This window comes from Ischnura elegans, chromosome 11, assembly GCF_921293095.1.
Source record: "Ischnura elegans chromosome 11, ioIscEleg1.1, whole genome shotgun sequence".
In the NCBI taxonomy this organism is placed as follows: Eukaryota; Metazoa; Arthropoda; class Insecta; order Odonata; family Coenagrionidae; genus Ischnura; species Ischnura elegans.
In genome coordinates this window covers 43,437,297-43,459,856 of record NC_060256.1, presented here as the reverse complement: position 1 = coordinate 43,459,856, position 22,560 = coordinate 43,437,297, and the positions used below count along the sequence as shown (strand labels likewise).

At 37.8% G+C, this 22,560-nt stretch overlaps 1 protein-coding gene across 1 annotated transcript in view; it reads left to right on the top strand.

Annotated features, from left to right (window-relative positions):
- The first annotated feature begins 210 nt into the window (after positions 1 to 210).
- LOC124167727 overlaps positions 211 to 22,560 on the top strand; it is a 46,140-nt gene continuing 23,790 nt past the window's right edge. Inside the window, exon 1 of the mRNA XM_046545737.1 lies at positions 211 to 710. Within this exon, the coding sequence (XP_046401693.1) occupies positions 686 to 710 (25 nt within the window). The 5' untranslated portion in view covers positions 211 to 685. The remainder of the gene's footprint in view (positions 711 to 22,560) is intronic.

The following is a 22,560-nucleotide window of genomic DNA, read 5'->3' as shown; positions in this document are numbered from 1 at the left end:
CGTTGAAAAAAAGTACGGTGACCCTTCCCGTACGGTTACCCTCATCTCATAAAGAGGTGTGGACAACGGAAGACGAGAGGTAGGAAGATCGCGGTCTGAAAAAATGGAGGGGGAACACCAGGGAGGGGAAGGTAGGGGGGGATACCCCTGCAACACCTGTAGGAAGGCGCCGCGGAGAAAGCAAAGACCATTCCCTCACTAGACTGGGAAGTGAAAGGGCGCCTACCTTGTCGGGTTTGGCCCCACGGACTTCCCTCACAAAAAAACACGACTTTTTACTCCTCAAAAAAGGTCTATGGAGACCCTTTGAGGATACAGGCAGAAGGACGCTGTTTCTGAGTTCGCAGAACCGTGAATGGAAGCAGATCAAAGGGACTCTTGAGAAGAAAATTTATAGTTATCAAACGCCGGTACTTGTTTCGTCAGTGCATTTACACTTTTTCCGGCGTAAGCCTAGTTCGCGACTGATTCGATTGAACGCTAATTTTCTTCCGAAAATAAGTTCACACATCGCCGAAGTGGGAAGGTGATGTCTCGGACAATCAGGTGACAGTGGAATACGTGTTTACGCGACCCTCGATTTGAAGTTCAGCTTGGAAAACTCCTCAAGGGACTCAAGCTTCTTTTGTTTAGTGTGAGTGATTGTGTCTCAGTTTGTGGATTTGGAGTCCGGAGCACAAAGACCATGCCGCCTCAAGAGGAAAGGATGAGTAAGTAAACCAATAGCTTTATCAAATGAAGCCATGTGCGAGGGTTAGACTGCTTATTATTAAAGTATTCTACCGATTAAGGTAGGTTTCCATGGAGTACTTAAGAAGAATTCTGGGAGCCTTTCCATCAAGCACTTCCCTTTTTAACTCACAATAAATCCTACTCCCCTCATTCTGTCTAAAAACCCTTTTATTTTTCTTCCTCTCTCTCGTTTACCCAACATTCTACCCTATAACACTGTTTTCAACATCCCCTCCCCACTAAGTACTCGCTCCATCCATACCTTCTGTCTCCCCCGTATCTCATAGAGATATTTAAAAAGAAATCTTTCACAGTGACATCTTAGAACTGCACTATACTTCCAGGCGTCAGATTTAAAGGATAATATAAGAGAAATGTTTTGAAGAATCATAGGCTTTCCCGATGATCTGATAGAAGAAAGATTTCTCAGGACTCCCACCCGGTCCAGGGGTTGATTGACATCTATAGAAATGCTTAGCCTCACGGAATTCCTTATCCCTCCGAACAATAAAGGACTATAATAAATGCTAGGTCGGAATCGGACAGTAAACTCTCTAAGAACGCGTAAATATTTTTAAGGCAATCTCTGACAGATCAACAGCTGTCGTAATAACACCTCGTGACACACACCAAAAAATGCGGCACGTAGGCTATTATGTAGATGCAGATGAATTCTAATAGAGTTAAAGTCCACTAAGCAGGGATGTGGATTTTTATTGCCTCATATAAGTTTAATTCTACGAATTAAGTCTACGAATTCTTCTAGTAACCGTTTGAGATAGCTCTTTTGTAACGAAAGTGACTGACTATATTTGCGGGGATAGAAACTCCTAATAAACAAAAATCATTTTTGAAGAGTGATGAGGGAATTAATTGGTCTTTTTTGATTTTGTAATAGGCAATTGAAGCATTTTTTCTAAAACAGCACAAATACTCTCGGTATAAATTTGAGATGAACAAGATATTTTGTTGGTGAGGAAATATTTATCGCTTTCCCGGCAAATAGACTGCGTGAAGAGTTCTCGGGATAGCCACCGGGTCAGGAACTGCGTTAATGCCGAAGTTTCAATGTCCTACACTAAGAGACTCACAGCCCTGAGGACGATGGCCGAGTTGGACATCGAAACGTCGGCAGTAATGCAGTTCCTGATCCGGAGGCTATCCCGAGAACTCTTTAAGCAAGTTATTTTATACTTTTATTGGGGCATCTAGAGCTGTTGACTCAATTATTTTCAATTGCTTCAACCAAATTTGCGACGAATACGACTGAACGCAGATTGGTTCTGAAAATCTGCATTAATTAATTGGAGTGGCAAATTTATCCTAATTGAAAAATAAAAGTGATGGGTATGGAAGCTTTGAGGATACACAAAAAATGTAATTTGTCCTAGAAGTTTGCTGATTGGAGATCTGACGATTAAAAATTTGCAATTTCGAGTATTTCTATGATGCAGTGGCTTCCAACTGGTGGTCAGTGAGAGCCTTAGAAGAAGTCCGCTAAATAAATCAAAAGTTGCCTAGGATGGGATGAAAATGATGTGCGATGAATACGATGGAGCAAATATAAATCTTAAGCAATAATTATTGGGTTATAAAATTCAATAATTCCACTCGCTCACTTATTTAGTCCTTTAAATCATAAATAAGTATGAATAGGTGAGAGTAGAGCTCCCCCGGACCAAGCCACAGGTCATTTATTCAGGAAAGGAACCACCTCGCTTGAAAGGAACCCCTTCGATTTAATTGCTAGGACGAATTGACATTTATTATTGCCGGGCTCATTATTTAGAGCTACCAAGAGCACGAATTTAAATCGATTTACTAATAGCCTTATGTCATTATATCTCATTCAGATCACGTGGCAAGCATTCATCGGAGAATAATGGACTAGAATAGATCCTTATATTCATTCCTTTCATGAAAGGCAATCATTAAAAAGGTATTAAGTTTAGTTAAACAACGACAATCAGAGACGGTGTCAAACGGGGAAGAAAAATGCTATCTAAAATTTAAAAACACTCTAAAATTGCTAAAACATTAATTTATATAACTCAATAGTTCGTGAGAGGTTCATCCAGTTGTTAAACAATTAGTGTACTTATACGAGCATATCCGAAACAGAGGATGAAGTATGTGCTCAAAATTACAAGTACCATACGGTAGAAGAACAAGAAATAGAAACCGAACGTTCGAGGAGAAAAATATCTCCTACGGACAAGTATATGCGAGAAATCTTCTGAGATTTACATTTCAAACCATGCTTACGAGCGTTTCCAATAAACCGCTGAGAAAAAATAAATATTTGCAGACTCCCCACTCCCATAATCCTCTACGGACCGGTGGCCACGAGAAAGTGAAAGGGAGAAAATCTCTCGTGAAGCGCGCTATACGAGAAAGCACTAGTGTTGGACGAGTAAGAAAATAGGTCGCGTTACACGACTGTGGAAGACCGGCGCGGCGGGGAGGCAGAACAACAGCCGGCGATCGGCCTATGCCCTGCCGTGGCCTTGCATTGAGTACCATCGAACAGCTTATTTACGCCATTCACATTTCGGCCTGCAAACAGCAGCACTTTTTGAATAAATCTCCTTTAAATATCTTGAACCTGTAAAAAAATGCGTTTTTTTTTCGAGTGAAATTAAAAAAAAATCGCCATTTTACACACAAACCCCATTTTAGTGGCCTATAGTCGATGAAGTGCAATCATAGTAGTATTATTTTTTTCATTTTAGTGGAAATTCATATACATCGGGGGAAAAACGAATTCCCATATCTATCCGTTCGGCAAAACATCTCTCTTAATTTATAGCTTCTATCGGACCTGGAAATATAGTATGGCTCTAATATTATCTTCTCTGTGTCGCTCTTAAAGATATCCATTCTCAATTGTTCAAGCAATCTAAGCCTAGCGCGCAGCCTCCGAGTCACCAACGGCTCCCAGCCTAATTCGCTTCACATCTGGGTAACACTGTCTGTACGCCCGTAGCAGTTTTTGACGAAACGCGCAGCCTTCCTTTGTATTTCATTCAGTTCGCGGATTAAGTCTTTCTGCACCGGATCCCATACGCTCGCTGCATATTCAAGGTGCGGTTGGACGAGAGCGAAATAGCATCTTTCTTTTCCTTTCTCATCCGAAAATCTTCCCACAATACGCTTGACGAATCCTAATTTCTTCACGGCTATGCCGCAAATATTCTTTATATGTGTTCCCCACGTGAGGTTCGAGGTTATCGTAACTCCCAGGTACTTCACTTCGTCTGTTGCCTTTATGTTAATACCATCCACTGCATAAACATGGTTAGAGTTGGGCGAATTCCGCAAGAAATGTACCACCATGCATTTGCTCGGATTAAGTTCGAGTCCCCACTCTTGGCTCCACAAATGAACGTTGTTTAAGTCCGATGATAGAATTTCATAGTCAGAGTGATCACTAATTTCGCGATAGATGACAGCGTCGTCAGCAAATAAACGTATTTTACTGCTAATGCGGGAGCAGAGGAATACAGTAATAATAAAAACTCTATGGAAAACGTTTTCAGCGTAGTATTTCACGATAGGAACTTAAGAGATAGATAAAAGAAGCTGCAAAAATCTTCCAACAAAAATCTCTTTGCACTCTCATCTAAGTATCTATCCCGATGTTTGGAAGTTCGTGAGAGGTCTGGTCCCTCAATTCTACACTGCGAAAGGATGGAAATAAGACGTTGATATGAATCCTAGAGTCAGGATAGATATTCCCCAGGGAGAAAAAAGTAAAATTTATCCGAAAAAATATCGTGGACCAGCATATCGAATGATAAATAAAAATAATAAGTATCTGATGAAGATTCCAAGACAATCGAAACATGTGTTGTGAACTGTTAACTAAAATTAATGTGCGGTACGATATCTTTATTTAACATGCAATGAAATTATTCTATTTATCGTTCCCTTCGGAGGTTGATCTAGGAAGCAATTTATATGTATTTCCACTAAAATTTCCAAAAATGCTCTTCTTCACTACAAGCCACAAAAATGGGATTTTTGTGACATTTTTCTGTTAATTGCACTTGAAAATACGTATTTTTATACAGATTTTTAGCATGGTGCTTGTTAAAGCGTACAAAAAATGTTAATAAAAGCTAGTAGGCGCATGTCACATTGAAAAATATGATTTTGTACTATTTTTCCTTAAGAATCGTTATCAAAATAACATTTAGGATAAATCTGTTTGTTTCGGGTATGAAGAGGTGGGAAGTTCCATCATAAATGAATGAGATTTTGCAGCATCGACCTCTATATATATGTACTCATTTATTGAGTTGATCGACCCAAAATGATCAGTAAACATATACTTGGATTAAAACCCAAGCTAAAACTTTAATTTCTCCTGCAACAATTGACACTAATACATATATGCATATAAAAAATAAATATCCACGAAAAAGCTCCACATTGAACGAAATACTAGAGTCTGCATATTTTTCACCATTACAGATAGGAAATAATAAATTGCACAGTAAGCAAATTTGAGAATCTCTATCAAAAGTATAAATATATATAAAAGATAACAAAAATATATATAATATAGACATATAAAATTCTATAAATATAGAAAAGCGTCAGTATTTTCGAAACACTTCTCTTTGGAAATTTTAGACGGTGGCAAGAAAGATAAGTCATTAAATATAGCAAAATAAAATTAGAACATCTATCGCAAAGCTAAAAAGCTTAATTACGATAAGATTACCCAATAACCACCGCAAAGAGTAACTATATAACTATTCACGAAAGGCTGGTGCCAGCAAATTTATTAGCATTTTCCAAGACAAATCACATTTAAACTCCTCTAAACGACTAAATTTATCGCAAATGTTTTTATTATATTTGAAGTGTCATCACATCTCCTAAGCAGCCTACAATTTCCACTCCACATTCATTTGGTTGAAAACACCGAAGAAAATTAGCCTGTATTCCTAACCTCACTTTCAAGCCGCTGCAGTGGTGGAGAGCTAAAATTAGCTGCGCGAAGTTCTGTGGAACTCACGAACGGGGAGAGAAACCTATGGAAAGAAAAATAAGAAACTTAATATTTTTAAGGTTATGCATTTGAAAACCTAAATTTTAATTATCTGATGAATATTTCAAATTATTACACGTTTTGATTAAAATTGAGGTATCTATTTTAATTCATTTTCAATTATCGGATAAAATTATTTATAGCTAGACGTCAGAAGTGTTAAACGAATGGTTTTAATCTGGTATTTTATTGGTATGTATTAGACTCAAACGAATTATCCTCCATAATAATAGTATGCCTGAGCCTTTATAGTTATGCCAAGTATAAAGTTATGTGATTGATAAAATAAATCATATTTTATTAATGTAGATAGCATTTTTCGGGTTTTGCAGTGTCACAATTTTGTGGAACCAGTGACACTCAAAAAATAGAGCTTGTATTGACAACGCACCGCTAAAGCCTACGCTTCAGCGATATAATTTTTCTTGGAAACACGGAATCGTGAAAATAGTACTTTAGTATAGACCATGCATCTCCTTTTTCCACAGGTACTATTGTTTATTCTTGTGACTCACCTGTCGATCAATAGATCCTGAACATTTTAGTGACCAAGATCTCGGAAAACGGAGTGCGAAGCTTAACTTTTTCATTAGGTTAAAAAAGAAGAGCTTTGTGCTTTCACATTAATATTTATTCACGACCATGGTTTCAACGTTAGACGTCATAATCAGGCGAACTCTACAGAGGTCCATCACATCCTTTTATACCAGGTTAGGAGGGGTAGGGAGGAAGGTAATTAGGTTGAACGGATTGGTTTGATGACGTCTAACGTTGAAACCATGGTCGTGAATAAATATTAATGTGAAAGCACAAAGTTCTTCTTTTTTAATTTAATTATGAATCGCTTTCACCAAGTTACGCCTCAAACAATCAATTTTTTCATTAGGGTTTGAAGGACTCTAGGAAAAATGTGTCTAATTTATATATGTACTACAAAACCAACATCGGATCACTCACTGACTCACTCGTTCCCACGAACGTTTGGGGTGAACGACACGAGATACGACAAAAAGTCTTAGAATCGACCCCCTTTAAATACGTCAGAAACCCTATGAAAAACTGTCGAAGTGCTAAATTTCCTATCTATTACATTATTGCACTCTGCCTCAATGCCTCTGATTTTTTTAGAGCATTTGGGGGTCAAATAATTGATAGTAATGAGGAATTTGAACATCGCGGTGAATCTTGTAAAGTCCATTAGACCTTATAAGAGTCAGAAAGTTTGGATGCTAAGATCTGTTTGGTATACCTAGGATTCAAGTAGCTTAGATATCATCGAGAAAAATTGTCCTCAAGGAACAAAGGGCAGAAAAAAATTGTAAGAACAGGCAGAATGACCGGAAAATGCCTACGGAGAAGTCTGGGGGCAAAGCAAAAGAGAGTTAAAATATATAATTCGCATTGAGTTTAACTGAAATAGCTATGGATTCAAAAATTTAATCAGGATAAAATGTTTAAAAATACTAAAAATTTCACAACATTCGATGACATTTTCATGTTAGTGCAACGTGAGCAATCGTGCAGCATTTTCTATAGGTACTTATCTCACCTCATTCCAGCTCCTCAAAACCAATGCTTTCATACCTCCAAGGCCTGAGAACTCATTTTCAGCGCAATGACTGGAACGCCCCACTCACGTCGAGGTCAATAGCTCACGAGGTAATGGTGCCTTACTAGAAAGGTAATACAAAGAAAAAAAAACCTTTGCTATAAAAGTGCTAGATTAGACAATTTATGAATGTACGACAGTTCAGCTTCTGTCGGTGAAAATGTTTGCAAGATAATTTTTAAATACTCGATAAGGCTTAGTCATCATCATTAGTCAACAATCCTAAGATTAGTTTGATGCAGTTCTCCATTCTCTTTGACATCCTTTATAACCTGTATTACGCAACTCATTCGGGGCCGTCCCTTGCCCCTCCTCCCTACCACCTGTCCTACGATTGTTTTCAACTGGTTCTCAGCAGTCTTTTATTACTCAATCGGTCGATCAATTTTTCTTCATCATTCTTCGGTAGCACCACATTTCGAATGCATCCACTCGTGACTTCTCTGCTGCTGTTAGCATCCAAGACTCACTTATATGTATAGAGAAACATGCTCCACATTTAGCATCAGATGAATTGTATCCTTTCTGTTTCCACATTGTTGAGAACTTTTACCTGAAATGCTTTTCACGAAGCGTAATTTTGATATTTTAATACAAATAAATGAAGAGGTAAATTATAAACGCGACTTTTGGTTTATCCTTATGTGTACCCAGCAAGGCTAGTTAGTGGCCAAAACTCCGCAGTTGTGCTTTATTTTTGACAAAATTAGTATTTTTAAGTCAAGTTTGACGAATGGAGTGAAACAAGAGATACAAGACATATCCCTACCTCACAGTCAGTGACGTAGCGAGGGAGGAGGTCCAGGGTGTCGGAGACCCTCTCTCCCCGAAATATAGAAACACAATTACTTTCCTTCATTAAAAAAATATTGAAAAACCATGAATTTAAAAAGGATTTCTTTTACAAATGAAGTTTTTTCGATTATGAAAAGTGTTAAAATTAGATAAAAACCCTCTACTTAGTACCCTGCTTTTTTTTAATTTCCCCCCTGGTTTTGGAACCCCCCTGAAGGAAATTCCGGGCTACCTCACGGCTCACAGTGTTGAATCACAAAATTGATGCAATATTCATGAAAGTAAGTGCGCTTGGGAAAAGAAGAAGCTTTCTTGTGTAGTCGACGCGTGAAATCCGAAAGTGGGAACGGAAATGTGAAAACAAGGGAAATGAGATGTTTCGCAACACATGATTACAGCCCAGCGAAATCCTTATTGAGTCGATCTCAGGGAATATAGTGGATGGGAGTGTAAACGGCTTGCCTTGCGCTAGCAGGCGGGGTAAGAAGATGACTTTCATCTACGTGTGCTAAGCCACCACCATTGTGATGGAAAAATGTCGATCGAAATTTTCGAGCAAACGATTTGTAATCGAAATGAAAATGTAATATTAACTAATATAATTAACCATAAAATATACATGAAGAGCATGGCAAAATTGGCAGTGCCGGAACGCACTTTTCTTAACTTTTTTTTTTGAAGTGACATATTACTCTGTGTTTTATATAACAAGTTATCATTTAATTTTTTTTTTGGTTTCGCAACGAATGTAAATATTAGAAGTTTTGAGGCAAAAAAATTGATAAAAGTGTTATTTGATTATTATGTCTTTTGTTAACCAGCGCCGGAATGGCGTTCCTGCACCATTAAACTTCTGATGTAGAGCCTTTTTTATCTAGTCCTATTCAAGCTATCCTATAGCTAAAATATCGCAGGTATTATGGTCCCTTTTTCCTAATTAAAGCTTTCACGGCTAATGATGATTAAATAGTGACACACGGGTGTATGGCGCGTGATATACCGGATTTTGCCCCGACGTTTCGTGACCGACTGCTAGTCACTTCTTCAAGGGAATTGTTTATTATCAGGGATTGTTTGAATTGATGGGCGGTTGCTATAAGGGGAGAAATTTCTCGGGGCTGAAGCCCCAAAAGCCCCTTTCCCCTGCCTATGTACCTCAGTGTCTCACCTACGATCCAAAGCATAGTGGGAATACTATTTGCGAATCATATAATACTGGTAAGTAAATTGTAATTAATTATCAGAATGCCGGAACAATATAGGTACACTTTTAATTTAATTAAAGATGTAGGTATATATGTAATTAAACACACTGCCCCGCTATTACCTGAAACTAGTCAACGCCGATCTGATGCAAATAAGATCATGAACCTCCCAGCTATATACTGCATACTCGAAATTATATCTTTTAGCTCCACTTCTGAATCAATGGAACTCAACTTTTAATCATCAGTGACCAATTAGCACACTCTTTATTTATATTCTTATTCTCAACATGGAATGATTTTTTCTTGTTTATATAGAATTGATTCTGGTTATTTACGTGAATATTTACTTTTATTTTTACATTGATTGCCTTTAAATTTGCTGATTTTAAATGGCCGTAGAGGACATTGGCGTGTATTCCGGCGGGCTTCGCACGCCGCTAAAAATACTCCCAGGCCACCGTGCCGCTATGCCCCTCAAAATAGGTTCCTTATTTGGATGAAAATTTAAGTCACCATCAGGTGTTATTTAAAAGATTTAGAAAGGCTGACAATCATATAGTTTGCCGCCGATGCAATGAAGATTATCATTTTACACCATACAACTTAAAATACTATACAATAGCTTGATAGCTTCATTTTTATGGGAATATTATGACAACGGCTAAAATAATAATAGCCCCCCAAAAAAAATCAGTGCGTAAAAATTGCACTGGAATGTTGTTCTTCAAGATTTTTTAAATTTTCTATATTTTGTCTATATTTTTCTACGAGATCTTAAAGTCACCAATATTTCCTGATCTCTATAAATCAGTAGCGTAACTAGGAATATGCTTTGGGGAGGGATGAGAGGGGTTAGTGGGGGATACCCCCCAGGAAACGGGGAGTTCAGGAAAAGTTTTGAAAAATAACTTGCCTGAATATTCATTTTACATTATTTTGGCACATGAAATTCAACTTTAAGCAGATGCAGTTATAAATATCAAATCCAGGCAACATTTTTAAATATTTTTTTTGATTTCTCTGAGTCTTTGGGGGGGGGGGGGGAAATCCCTCATTCCCCCCATAGTTACGCCACTGCTATAAATAATATATTTCAAATAACTATTTAGGCAGTTGCCATTCGTTATTATGCCCTCTGAAGATATTAGAATTAAAACGAAGTTACGTGCTGATACGAGGAAATAGTGATATAATCTTTTGACATGATATTTTGAAAGTATTTCATGCATAGCAACTGCCCACACGTGACACATTAAATCAAATAAGAATGAAGATACAGGCAATGTCATAGTTACTGCCTGTAACTTCGTACTAATTTAATTACATCATATTACGAAGTTCTGATTCCGTACGCTTTGATATTCTTTTGCATCAACGATGCAGCAACAGGCTTCTCGGAGTTATAGTGGGTTTCGTGAATCATTTCTGATTATTTACAAGTGAGATACATTGAATATCGACTTGGAGTACATCGCGTCCATTCACCCACTCCTCGCTGCACTGGTGACCTCTTCAGCGGCGCATTTGACTCCATGCATTCCTTCGCGCAGTGGTCTCCTTTCTCCTAAGCGTGGCGCCCACGCCACTACGCTAATTGGATCGGAACGACATATCGATGCGCTTTCAATGCCTCGCACTCCTTCAAGACAAGCACATAGTAAAGGGGACAATTAGTATATTACTACTTTTCCTCTTCTATTCTTGACCTTGTTCAATTAACTTTTTATGATGTTTCTTGGAGTTTAGGTCAAATGAAACCAAGTTATAGCCAACGTTTCGATTTATGTAAAATCATCCTCAGGGCTCTTAACTTTGTACATATTTATTGATGTTGTTTATTTATTGATCAATAAATATGTACAAAGTTAAGAGCCCTGAGGATGATTTTACATAAATCGAAACGTTGGCTATAACATGGTTTCATTAGACCTAAACTCCAAGAAACATCATAAAAAGTAAAGGGGACTTCATCAAAGCCCCCCCCCCCCCGAGATTTTTTCCCTCGTAACGACTACACGCCATGCATCCGCTGAGGGGACCACCAGCCCAGGGGCGTCTATCCTCTGATACTCCATTTTTCCATAGTTAGAGTTAGTTGATGTGTGTATAATATTTCTAACCCTGCGGAACGAAACTAATCACAGGCCTCGTATTTTCGTTTCGCTCCGGGTCGAAGCGAAACATTTTCATTTCGTTTCACTTGCCATCCCTGGTGGTAACCTTTGGAAAGAATTTGGGGTGACTTTCCTCATTCTTAGTCCGTCTGTGGATTTCTATACATATTCCGTAACCTTATCAACGATCACAGAGTCTGCAAAAATAGGCAACCACGCCAAAATCGAATGGAAAGCCTGGATACCATTGTTCTGTATTATGCTAGCGATATATTTTTCCATTGCTACTCAAAATTTCGAAATGCTAGCCTTCATCGAATACATCTATTTTTCGATTTGAAATCGACCACTAGCAAAATAACCTCCGAAAATTGTTTTCGCCGTAGGCATCAGGTAGCGCTGGGCAACGTTACTAGATTGGTAGAGGATATATCATTCGTGAATTTGAGGAAGCGTCGAGAGAATCACGGCTTCTGCACTTTCCTTTTTCCTCGATACACTGCCGCAGGCATTCAACCCGTCAGATGGATCAGATCTGCTGGAAAGCACTCCACATGGTCCCATTAGCGAAGATCGGTAAGTCGCTCAAAGACTGAAGGACGGAATCACAACATCAAATATTTCTCACATTCATTACTCTCGTGCGATTTATTTCGCCTGCGAAATATCAAGTACATCGCTAGTTGAGGTTGGCGAATGTAAGCTACGATTGGCTGAAATAGTTGGCATTTTTTTTTAATTTAAAGTATTAGGATTGAATTAGCCACATACTCTTCGTCCTTAGTTTGCATTTTAACTTTGATGGATGTGGTCTATGATGGTAAAAATGTTTTATTACATGTAAAACTAGTATTTGTTTTGAATTGCGCAGTTTTGTTCCCACCTCCTAAACCCATCAGTGACTGTACTGGGTAACTCGGTTACCCCAAATTATGTTAATGTCATATAATATTTTTATATTTTGTTCCTTTAAATTTTTTGCATTTGAACTGAACCACTTCGTCTTTATTTGGGCGACAAATGATTTTTTTAAGCATATAAATTGTTTTTGAAAACTAAAATTTTTATTGGTGGGGTAACCGAGTTAACCGCGTAACCCGCACAGCTGTTGGCGGGAAGACAAAAACTTGTTTGTTGCATGAGTGCAATGATAAAAGTTGAATGCAATTAATTTTATTACATTGTAATTCAATAACGCCAATATTCCACATGATGGCACCTTTTTTGCTTGTTTCTTCATAACATGTCAGTCAATGTACAGTAACAATAGCAAAATATGAAAGATTCCTGCCATTTCGCACAAAATCAAGGTAAACACCTAAATGTAGCCTACAGTGTATTTAAAAATTATACAAAACAAGATATTTTATCGTTGAAAAAAGAGCAATTGTGTTGAATTACACGAAAAACTAAAATGCAACGCACAATTTATGAATAGGATAGTTTCCTTCATCAAAGAAAACGAAAGGCGTTGATTGCGATTCGTTACCCACCATTAGTGCATTCATAATATAAAAATTATTTGGTTTTAGAAATCCCAGTTTAGACGAATGTTAATGGTCAATTTTAACCTCATTTGAAAAAGGCCAGATAGGCGCCGATGCGATTCCACTTCACGTGACGTCACAGGGACCTAGTTTCTATACGAGTAGATAGGAGTTTTACATCATCTGACGTTACCAATGCATGCATGAGGCACAGACCTCAGGGAAACATCTCTTAATAATCACCCATTAAAATTGCCAATGGTCGGAAAGTTTCCTTCGTTTGATAGGGTAATAATAATCCTTATTCAAGCCAAGCGCTACCTGCTAGCAGCGTGCGTCGTATCAGCTCTCAAAGCCTCGCCCCAAGGTCTCCTCACACGGCGACAGCTGGAACCAGAAATACGTCACACGGGTTTTTCCCAGCATTCCTACTTAGCTGTCGCGTTTTCGCGCGCTTGAATTTTTTCACTTGTCGTTTGATCGCGAAAAATAGATATCGTCATTTAAAAAATCTAACAGCGTGAATTGCGTACACCAGGGGTAATAATCTTTCAATTTAGGCAATAAAAAAATAATAGGAAACCACCCTATTATAATTGGGGTACCTGAGATACCACACAGAGTTGTTCGCGTAAGTTTTCTAGGCACAGTCAAGGAAGAGTTATGTTAGCCTAGGTTGTTGTTCAGCAAAGCGTGATTCATATGTGATTTGAATCTCATTTTGGATCATCCAACTAATCCTTTTAACTTTAAAAAAGTAGTTCTTTAAAAAAGGAGTTCTAATATTTAATTGAAAAGTGAGTGGCAGCAGTGGTGCAGCGAGGGGGGGTTAGGGGGATAAAACCCCCCCAGAGCTCAGCACTTTTTAAAATTTAATCCATTTTACTTAATTGGATTAATATTTCTTACAGAATAGTGTAAATATTGATGAAATATCCCTCCGAAAGCCTTAAAACTCACCATTTAGACCCATTTATCTTGAAATTTTTCTGAAGGTGTGGCCTTAATTCCTAGCTGCGCCCCTGAGTGGCAGAGGATAGATTTTTTTGTCGCCAAACAAACACATGATTTCTGGAGGAAATACGGAAAAAACTGAGAATTTTGAGGGAATACTTAGCATAGGGGGGTTATTAAAAGCCGTGTTAGAGAGGAGAACTTTAGGTAAGTGGACAAGGGAGAAGTGAAAAGGACTTATTAGTAGAATGAAAAGGAATAGGTATTAATGAGAATGGAACAGGGAAGTTCAATTTTTGGATGGGGGAAAGCGTGGTGATTCGCAAAATACTTCATGTAGGACTATCCTAACCTATCGAATACTTTAATAGTGAACAGTGGAAAATAGCGATTTCGAGTCAAGTAAGCGACCCCATTACCAAACCTATCACGACCTGAAGCCTATTTCCACGATCAAACATTTTTTGGCGAATAAATTAGCACTTTCTAAACGTACGCGATGCAACAAGGTATTATGTATTGATTAGATCCATAAAATCTCTCCTTATTTCAGTAGACTCGTATTAGAGAATATTTGTGCTTCAACAACAAGACATGTAAGTGGACAACAAGTTATCGGAAGACAACAAGCTGAAGTAAGTGATTGTAACTTAGTTTGGTTACCACAATTCACAGGCTAATATTAAGGTCTGGCCTAGATAATCTATACATCTATGATTTTATGAAGAGATTGATTACGAACACCACTTCTTTAACTTCGTCACGAACTCTTATACTCTCTGTATCGATTACATTTCCCACACATTCATTTCATTTCAAACTCCTGGTTATATTGTTCCGCGAGTATTTCCATCTCTTCTTTGGAAGTGATCTTCTACTCCAAATTATTTTCAGGTTATTACTATATTTGATAATTTTGTCTTGCAGTAACACATTTTTATAACTCAAACTTTATAACTCAACTTTATAAATCAAAGTGAACAAAATTGGAAGGTTGTTTTGAAATTATCAGATCGAGAGGGGTAGGTTTCACCAATCACTGGGATGTATGAAAAAACTACAGATTGAATTTAGAAAAAGAGGTGATAACAGAATCGATGCCGTTAGCATCATTTACTACGGACTCTGGGGGGGGGGGGGGGGAAGTAATAAAAAATGAATCAAAAATACGTATTTTGAATTCCCAAATTTCATCGATATGTTGGAAGGATATTGTGATACCGGTTTCGCAAATGAATTATATTGGATAAGAAGTAAAATTGAATTTATGGAGGCCACTTAACAGCTAATTCATTAATAAAGACTATGAAAGTGCCACTAGTACCCTTTCGCAATCCGAGGGAAGCCTAGATTTGTAACGAGAATGTTTAACAATCACCCGCAACCTCATAACCTATACCGTGGCTCAGAAAATATAATCCATTTTCAGGTCAAGGAACTAGGAAAGACACGCTATCGACATAGCTGAATCATGATCTTACTTTAATGAATAGTAACTTTCGTATTTTATTCACTGCACTGAGCTTCGGCTCATCTCGAACAAGTGGAATTATTACCACAGTACGTGAAAAATTTGCAACAGCGCCAACTCTAACACCTCACAAGGGTCTATTAAAAATGATTCATACGATTTCTTCCTTATAAATCTATTGATGGCATAACAATGCATATTTCGAGAAAACTTAAGCACTGGTTTATTTGTTTGATTGGTCGTATGATGGAATGCAAGATATAATCAGGGGAATAGGGTAGTTTCCTTCATCAAAGAAAACGAAAGGCATTGATTGCGATTTGTTATCCACCATTAGTGTATTCATAATATACAAATTATTTGGTTTTAGAAATACCGGTTTAGACGTATGGCAATGGTCAATTTTATCCTCATTTGAAAAAGGCCAGATTGGCGCCAATGCGATGCCACTCCACGTGACGTCACAGGGACCTAGTTTCTACACGAGAGGATAGGAGTTTTACATCGTCCGAGATTACCAATGCATGCATGAGTCACAGAGCTCAGGGAAACATCTCTTAATAATCACCTATTAAAACTGCCTATGGTCGGAAAATTTCTTTCGTTTGATAAGGTATTAATAAGCCTTATTTAAGAGAAGCGCTACCTGCTAGCAGGGTACTCTGCTACCTGCCAGCAGCCTGCCTCGTATCAGCGCTCAAGCTTTGCCTCAAGGTCACCTCACAGGGCGGCAGCGGGAACCAGAAATACGTCACATGGACTTTTCCCATCATTCATACTAAGCCGTCGCGTTTTCGCGCGCTTGAAAATTTTCACTTTTCGTTTAATCGCGAAAAATAGATATCGTCATTAGAAAATCTAAGAGCGTGAAATAAGTACTCCAGGAGTAATAATCTTTCGATTTAGTCAATAAAAAAATAATGGGAAACCACCCTATTGACACAGATTGTACTTCCTGGCCAAAGATAAAGAGGCTACATACCAACACTAACGTATTCTTTTCACACTGAACTGAAAAAGGAAGCGCACAATCCTCTCAGAGAATATGTGTTTAGAAAAGTGGGAAGTCACAATCCCATACAAAAATCACATATATACGAGTAGATCCCAAAAAAGTAAAAACATGTTTGCACGTAGATTGACTTGCTTACAAAGATAAGTTGACGTGATCTCCAAATATACAATGGCTTCATTATAACAAAACTAAGTAAAATTAGGAAGTATCGCCATCATAGCGCAGTGATTAACAAATTGATCCAGAAATTCAAAGGTCCGAGGTCCGATTCCTAATACTGAAGAATTTTGTTCACAAATTAATTATTGGTTACAACCAAGATCCTCCACTGGGTGGAAAAAATATTCAACTATTTTTGAAAACCTTAATACAGATGGTTTCACGATAGATTTTAGAATCAGTTTGACCATTCTAAAGGTAAAGCAATTTATCCTTGGGTGCTATAAATATTTTAAGGTGGAATTCATTCCTACCACCACGTCAATCCAATCCCCTTTTACTTAATTACTAGGTAATCCGAGGAAAAATTTCGCAGGTTCCTTTGGTTTAGTTATGAATTTAAAGGGTTTTTAAACCTTTTTTTTGAGTTTAGAATAAAAAATTTGTGGAGTCGATATATCCCGAGTGAGTAATTGACTTGGAAAAATCGAAAATTTTAAGTCAAATTAATGGGTAAATAGTGAAATTTGGTATTGAGATTGTATTTTTCGTCAGAAGTCGGTGATTCAATGTTTAAAATGATGCCTAATTTATCAATGTAAGAGAAATATTAACGGAGAATATACGGAATATCAGAAAAAGACCTTTCTGTAATAATATACGAGTTGGTTGGAAGCCAAGGGGTACAAGTGGTTTCTCTTTTGTACACAGAGTAAGGTACAGAAATTAGGTATAGAAAACAAACGAGATCAATTAGATGTTTACTAGTGCATTTGATTTTCCACTCGATGCCAGCACAGAACAGAGACTCACTCGTTTCCCTTGGAAACCAGGTTTTTGTGTATTTATTCTAACAATTAACTTTTTACCTAACTCTGTTGAGAAGAAAAATCACTGGTATCCCTTTCCTTCCAACCCACTCATGTATGATTATTAAAAATTCTTAGTCAACAATGCTTCATGGTTTGCGCATGAGGGCTAACGAGGCATAAAAATGTGTAGCCAATGTGTAAAACCAATTATGGACCGTGAAAGACAATCTCCGACCTACTTGCAGCGGAGAAGAATTCAGAGGCGACCGCAACGCAGCCAACTGTGTAACTCGCTCCGCGCTTTCCATTCACGTCTACCTCGGAGTTACAGAGCTCTGGGGAGAAACACGATCAAAAAACCAGGTTATTACCCCCATGCTTCTACATCTACATAATACCCCGAAAGCCACCTAAAAGGCGAGTGGTAGGAGGTGTTAGGACACTAGCCGTTCACAAAAAAATGAAGGGCTCTAACGAGGTTGGGACTAGCATTTATTAGTCCTTTATGGTTCCGGGGAAAAACGAATTCCCATATCTATCCGTTCGGCTAATCTGATTGGTACAATCCATAAATATAATACAAAGTGGTTACTCGATCATTAAAAAATAATTCCTTATGACATGAGGAATAATAAAGTCGTGGTAAATTATGGTACTACGAAATGGCAATGGCGTGTACAATGCGACTGTCAAAATACGAGTTGGAGTGATGAGTATGATAGGTTTCATTGGCTGAATACCGTGACTACCACCACTTCTCCTCTCTGCTACCACGATAGCGAATGTTTATTTCGAATGGAAACTTTACTTTCACAAAAAATTAATACCCACGAAGGAGGAGCACGATTAGGAATTTAATAAAATCAGCTCATAAGTATTTAATTAGCTATTTTTCCATTTCTCGTAATAATATTGAACTTGTGTTAAAATTTGGGCGTCTCACTCCTGTTACTGCGGAGCCGTCATGCGCACTCTTACATTTATTTCCTTAGGGGTTTCCACAGTTAAAAACAAATATAACCCATCCTTGAGTATTTGATATTTTTTCCATTTCTTGTAATAGTATCGATCTTGTGGTTTCAATTTTGGTATCTCCCTCCTGATACTACGCAGCCGTCATACGCAGTCTTAAATTTGTTTCCTTAGGGGCTTTCGCAGCTCAAAACCAATATAATAAAAATAATATATATTTTATTTTTAATTAACAAGGTACAAAATGGCGATCATTTAAACGGAAGATAAGTTGGTGGTAAAATCGTTGTTAACGTCTTTCGGGAGCATCTGCGCGTTGCGCTTTGTCGTGCGACCTTTCGCGTCCATTGCAGGCCGCATCGTCAGGCGATGAATGAAATGGTGGTAAAGTTGTTTTGGTCCCAACATCAAAACTTTTCATGAGGAGTTTTCTCGGGACCACTAGCTTTGCACACCTGAAGAGTCGCACTGTGCGAACCCAGACTGTACGTAATGGGCTCCTCAGGGGTTTATTTACCTGAGGAGTCAGAATGGGCTCCTCAGGTAAATAAACAGTGTGACATTAGTGATCCGGGTTTATGTTGGTAACCAACTGTCTCAATGGTAAAATAAATAAATGGGCATATCTGTTACAGTATCTTCACTATCGAAGCAGAGCACTTTCTAGGTTTGTAAGCTTTGGAAGTATCTAATTCTTTTTCTCTGATGTGATAAGATAAAGGTTAATAGTCGGGGAGGGGGGCTTCATTAGTTTCAGCCTCTCCGGAAAGTTTTCCTTAGAGGCGACTACTGGCGATACATCTGGCCACTAGCCCAGGGGATCCTCTGATACTCCATTTTTCGATATAGTAGCATTTCATAACGTCTGTCAATAATCAACGATTACTTAAGCTTTCAGCACTATGCAAAAGAAATATATAGCTGACTTGATGAAATGTCTGGTTTTCCGATGCAACCAAATTGACACCTAATTACCGGGACAGGCAACCCGCGTACTACCCAAACACCGCCTTACCCTCGAAGAAACTATTTGGCTACGTACCTGATGAGATGAATGCAATAAATATTAGAAATAATTTTAAGAAAATGAGCATAAAAAAGTTTGTAAGCTATCGCAACGTGAGAAAATCGATTTAAAAAAATAATTATTCCTTTTAAATGATCGCCCAAACACCTTGCGCCACTTAGTATGTATTATCCGTGAAGAAGCAAGATGAGAAAATAAATAAATATATCTATTTTCAAATTGGTACGGTACAAGTAAGTATGCTCTCCGTAGCACGGTTCAGTTACCCTTATTAAAATAGGAAAGAAAAGCGGGGCAACATTTTCACTCTCATAGAGATGGTGAAAAGGTTGTAATATCGTCTTTAGCCAGACGCATGCTCTAGATTCAAGTAACAACCGTACCTCTTACATTGATATTAGAGGTCATCTAATTTATATTTTTTTAAATCCCTACGCGTTTAACCACCATAAAGAAAAATTACCGTGGACAATGGTTCATTTTGGTTACACTAACAACAATTGTAAGGTGTAATATCTCGAAGCCTACCGGGTGAACGGCGATAAAATAACCATGAATTGCCGTGATAAAAAATTTCCCTGGAACGGGATACGAACCTCAGACCTTTGGCTTTCCGAGCCACTGCGCATACAACTACGCCCAATTACTTTGGGGACCTGAATAGCGTAGTGGTCTACGCAGTCAAAGATCCGTGGATCAATTCCCGGTTTGAGGAATTTTTTTCTTATGGCAATCCATGTAAAGCAAGAGTAATTATAGTGTTTGTTTGAGAAGCATTTTAAAATCAAATATTTAAATAAAAAGTATAACTATAATAATAAATATTTAATGTCGTGAACTCATAGGCCCTTTAGACATTGACAAAAGAGCAAAGAAAAAAATACAATAAATGCAACACAATACAAACAAATATTCCGAATAAATATGTGCATAATATTACATCTATAGAGTGAATGAGAGTGTGTAAATAGCATTTCTAATAGACTATAATCCAAAAGATATAACAATAAATTTCACTCTTCGTTTCAACATATTGGAATTGATCAAAATCGAAAAATTTTCTTTCAAACCTTGCAATCGATTTACATACTTTAACATTATCAGGCAGTGAATTCCATCTGCGGGATATAGACACTACGAAAGATCTATGATACATCTCTGTACGATTGTGTGTGATCATTAGATAGGAAAGATGAGTTCTTGTAGAACGTTGATGCACATTTCTTTTAAAGATTTATTTCATATTTATGCAAGATGCATACGGAGCATTTTGAGACATGAGGCCGGCTAATAGAAAACATAACAGTAAAAAATCGGTAGGGAGCACTAAGGGTAAAAGAGTTTAACGAATCCTCGCATTCCATAGGACCAAGTGGCCTTAAACACTAAAAAAATAAGTGAGTACATGGAAAATTATTTTCATTCACTTTCCTTGAAAAATCTCTCGAATATTGTCTCGTCATTGTGCCTCAATGCTATATTTGGAGGCCTCTCTGACTTAGCAAAAATTTCAAAGGATCAGTACAAGGGCGTACCTAGTATCAAAACTAGAGGGGGGAAACCGTGGTCGTTTTAGTTATAACACAGAAAAGGTTATGAAGCCAAAATCATAACTGCGCTTTATTCGTATTTTAAATTATTTGGTCGGTAAAATATTTTTATTTTGACTACACGTTTAATAATAATAATATCGCTTTTCTAAGATTTGAAGTAAATTTGTTCAGAAATTTCGTTTTGAACTAAATTTACTATTGCTTCTAGTGGGGGCAGCTGCCCCTCCTGCCCTCCGCTGGGTGCGCCTATGGATCAGTTCATGTGTCCAAAAGTCTTTAGCACCTTTGATTTCAAAAGATTATTATTATTACTCCTTTCCCTTGGGCTACGACCTTGACGCGGCGAAAAGGCTTGCGCGTTCCTATGACCCCAAAAGCTACACCATAGATGGTGTCACGTAAAAAACACTGTTGGCATGGAAGTGGGAAATCCTATCAACAATCTCTTCCCTGAAAACATGGAGTACAATGAAATGAGTTTCGGGACTCATCAAACGGGAGCCGTTTGCGAAGGGCGGGATTCATCAGATTTCGTGAAGACAGTTCTAATTCCGCTACCTAAAAAGAAGAAAGCGAAGAAAGCTGTAGAATTTGGAGACAATAGGACTATTAGCCTAATATCACTCGTGGCGATACTGGTACTGAAGATTTTAAATAGACGAATGGAAGGCAAACGAGCATTTGGGCGACGATAAGTTTGGTTTAAGAAAAGGAAGGTCATCTCGAGATACAATGGCGGTAATGAGGTCCCGTAAGGAGGGGAACCTAGCATGTAACCAGTATGTGTATTACTTCTTCGTTTATTTTGAAATAGTATTCGATAGAGTGGACTGGTTAAAATCAATGGACATTATTAATAAAATCGGCGTGTATCGGAGGGATAAGCGACTAGTAATTTTATAGAGACCACGTCATTCACTCAATTTCAAATTTTCCGCAGATAAAAAAAACGTTGTTTTTACAAATGCCATCCTCAGATGTTTTAAATATAAATTATGCTTCGTGAAGGTTATTCAATGATTGTTTACTTACATCAATACTTGCCAGCTATTAAAAGCCACTGAGGCACCATTTTAACTTGAGTGACCTCGTCAAATTAATGCGATTACAGGATTTAATCGCTAATAGTTCTCTAAGCAGAGTGACGAGGTGCCAACGATTTATTTTTATCGTGACGAGTATTATGGTAAACTCAAAATTATTTTTAATAAGGTACATTACAATACTTCTCTGCATAAATTTTGCAGCCAATTGATATTCGGGAACTTTAAAATATGAAGCGGAAAGTCTACTTGTAAACGAAAGTCAGCAAAAGAGAATAAGAGGCATGTTTTTACAATTTTCACAAGAACCTCCTTTGCTTAGTGTAGATGTCTGCGTGATGGTCCGGGAATCCAAAAGTCTACGGTTCGAATTCCGGAAAAGGAGATTTTTTCACGCGACAATTAATGTACACTTCACCGCCCTACGCACAGCAGATTCTAGGGGTTGCACTTAGTGTGAGAACCTTTGTATCAGCTGTTTCCATTAATAGAGCCCGGCCATTTGAATCAATTTTTCAAGACCATTCACGGTTACCATTGTTACATCCAG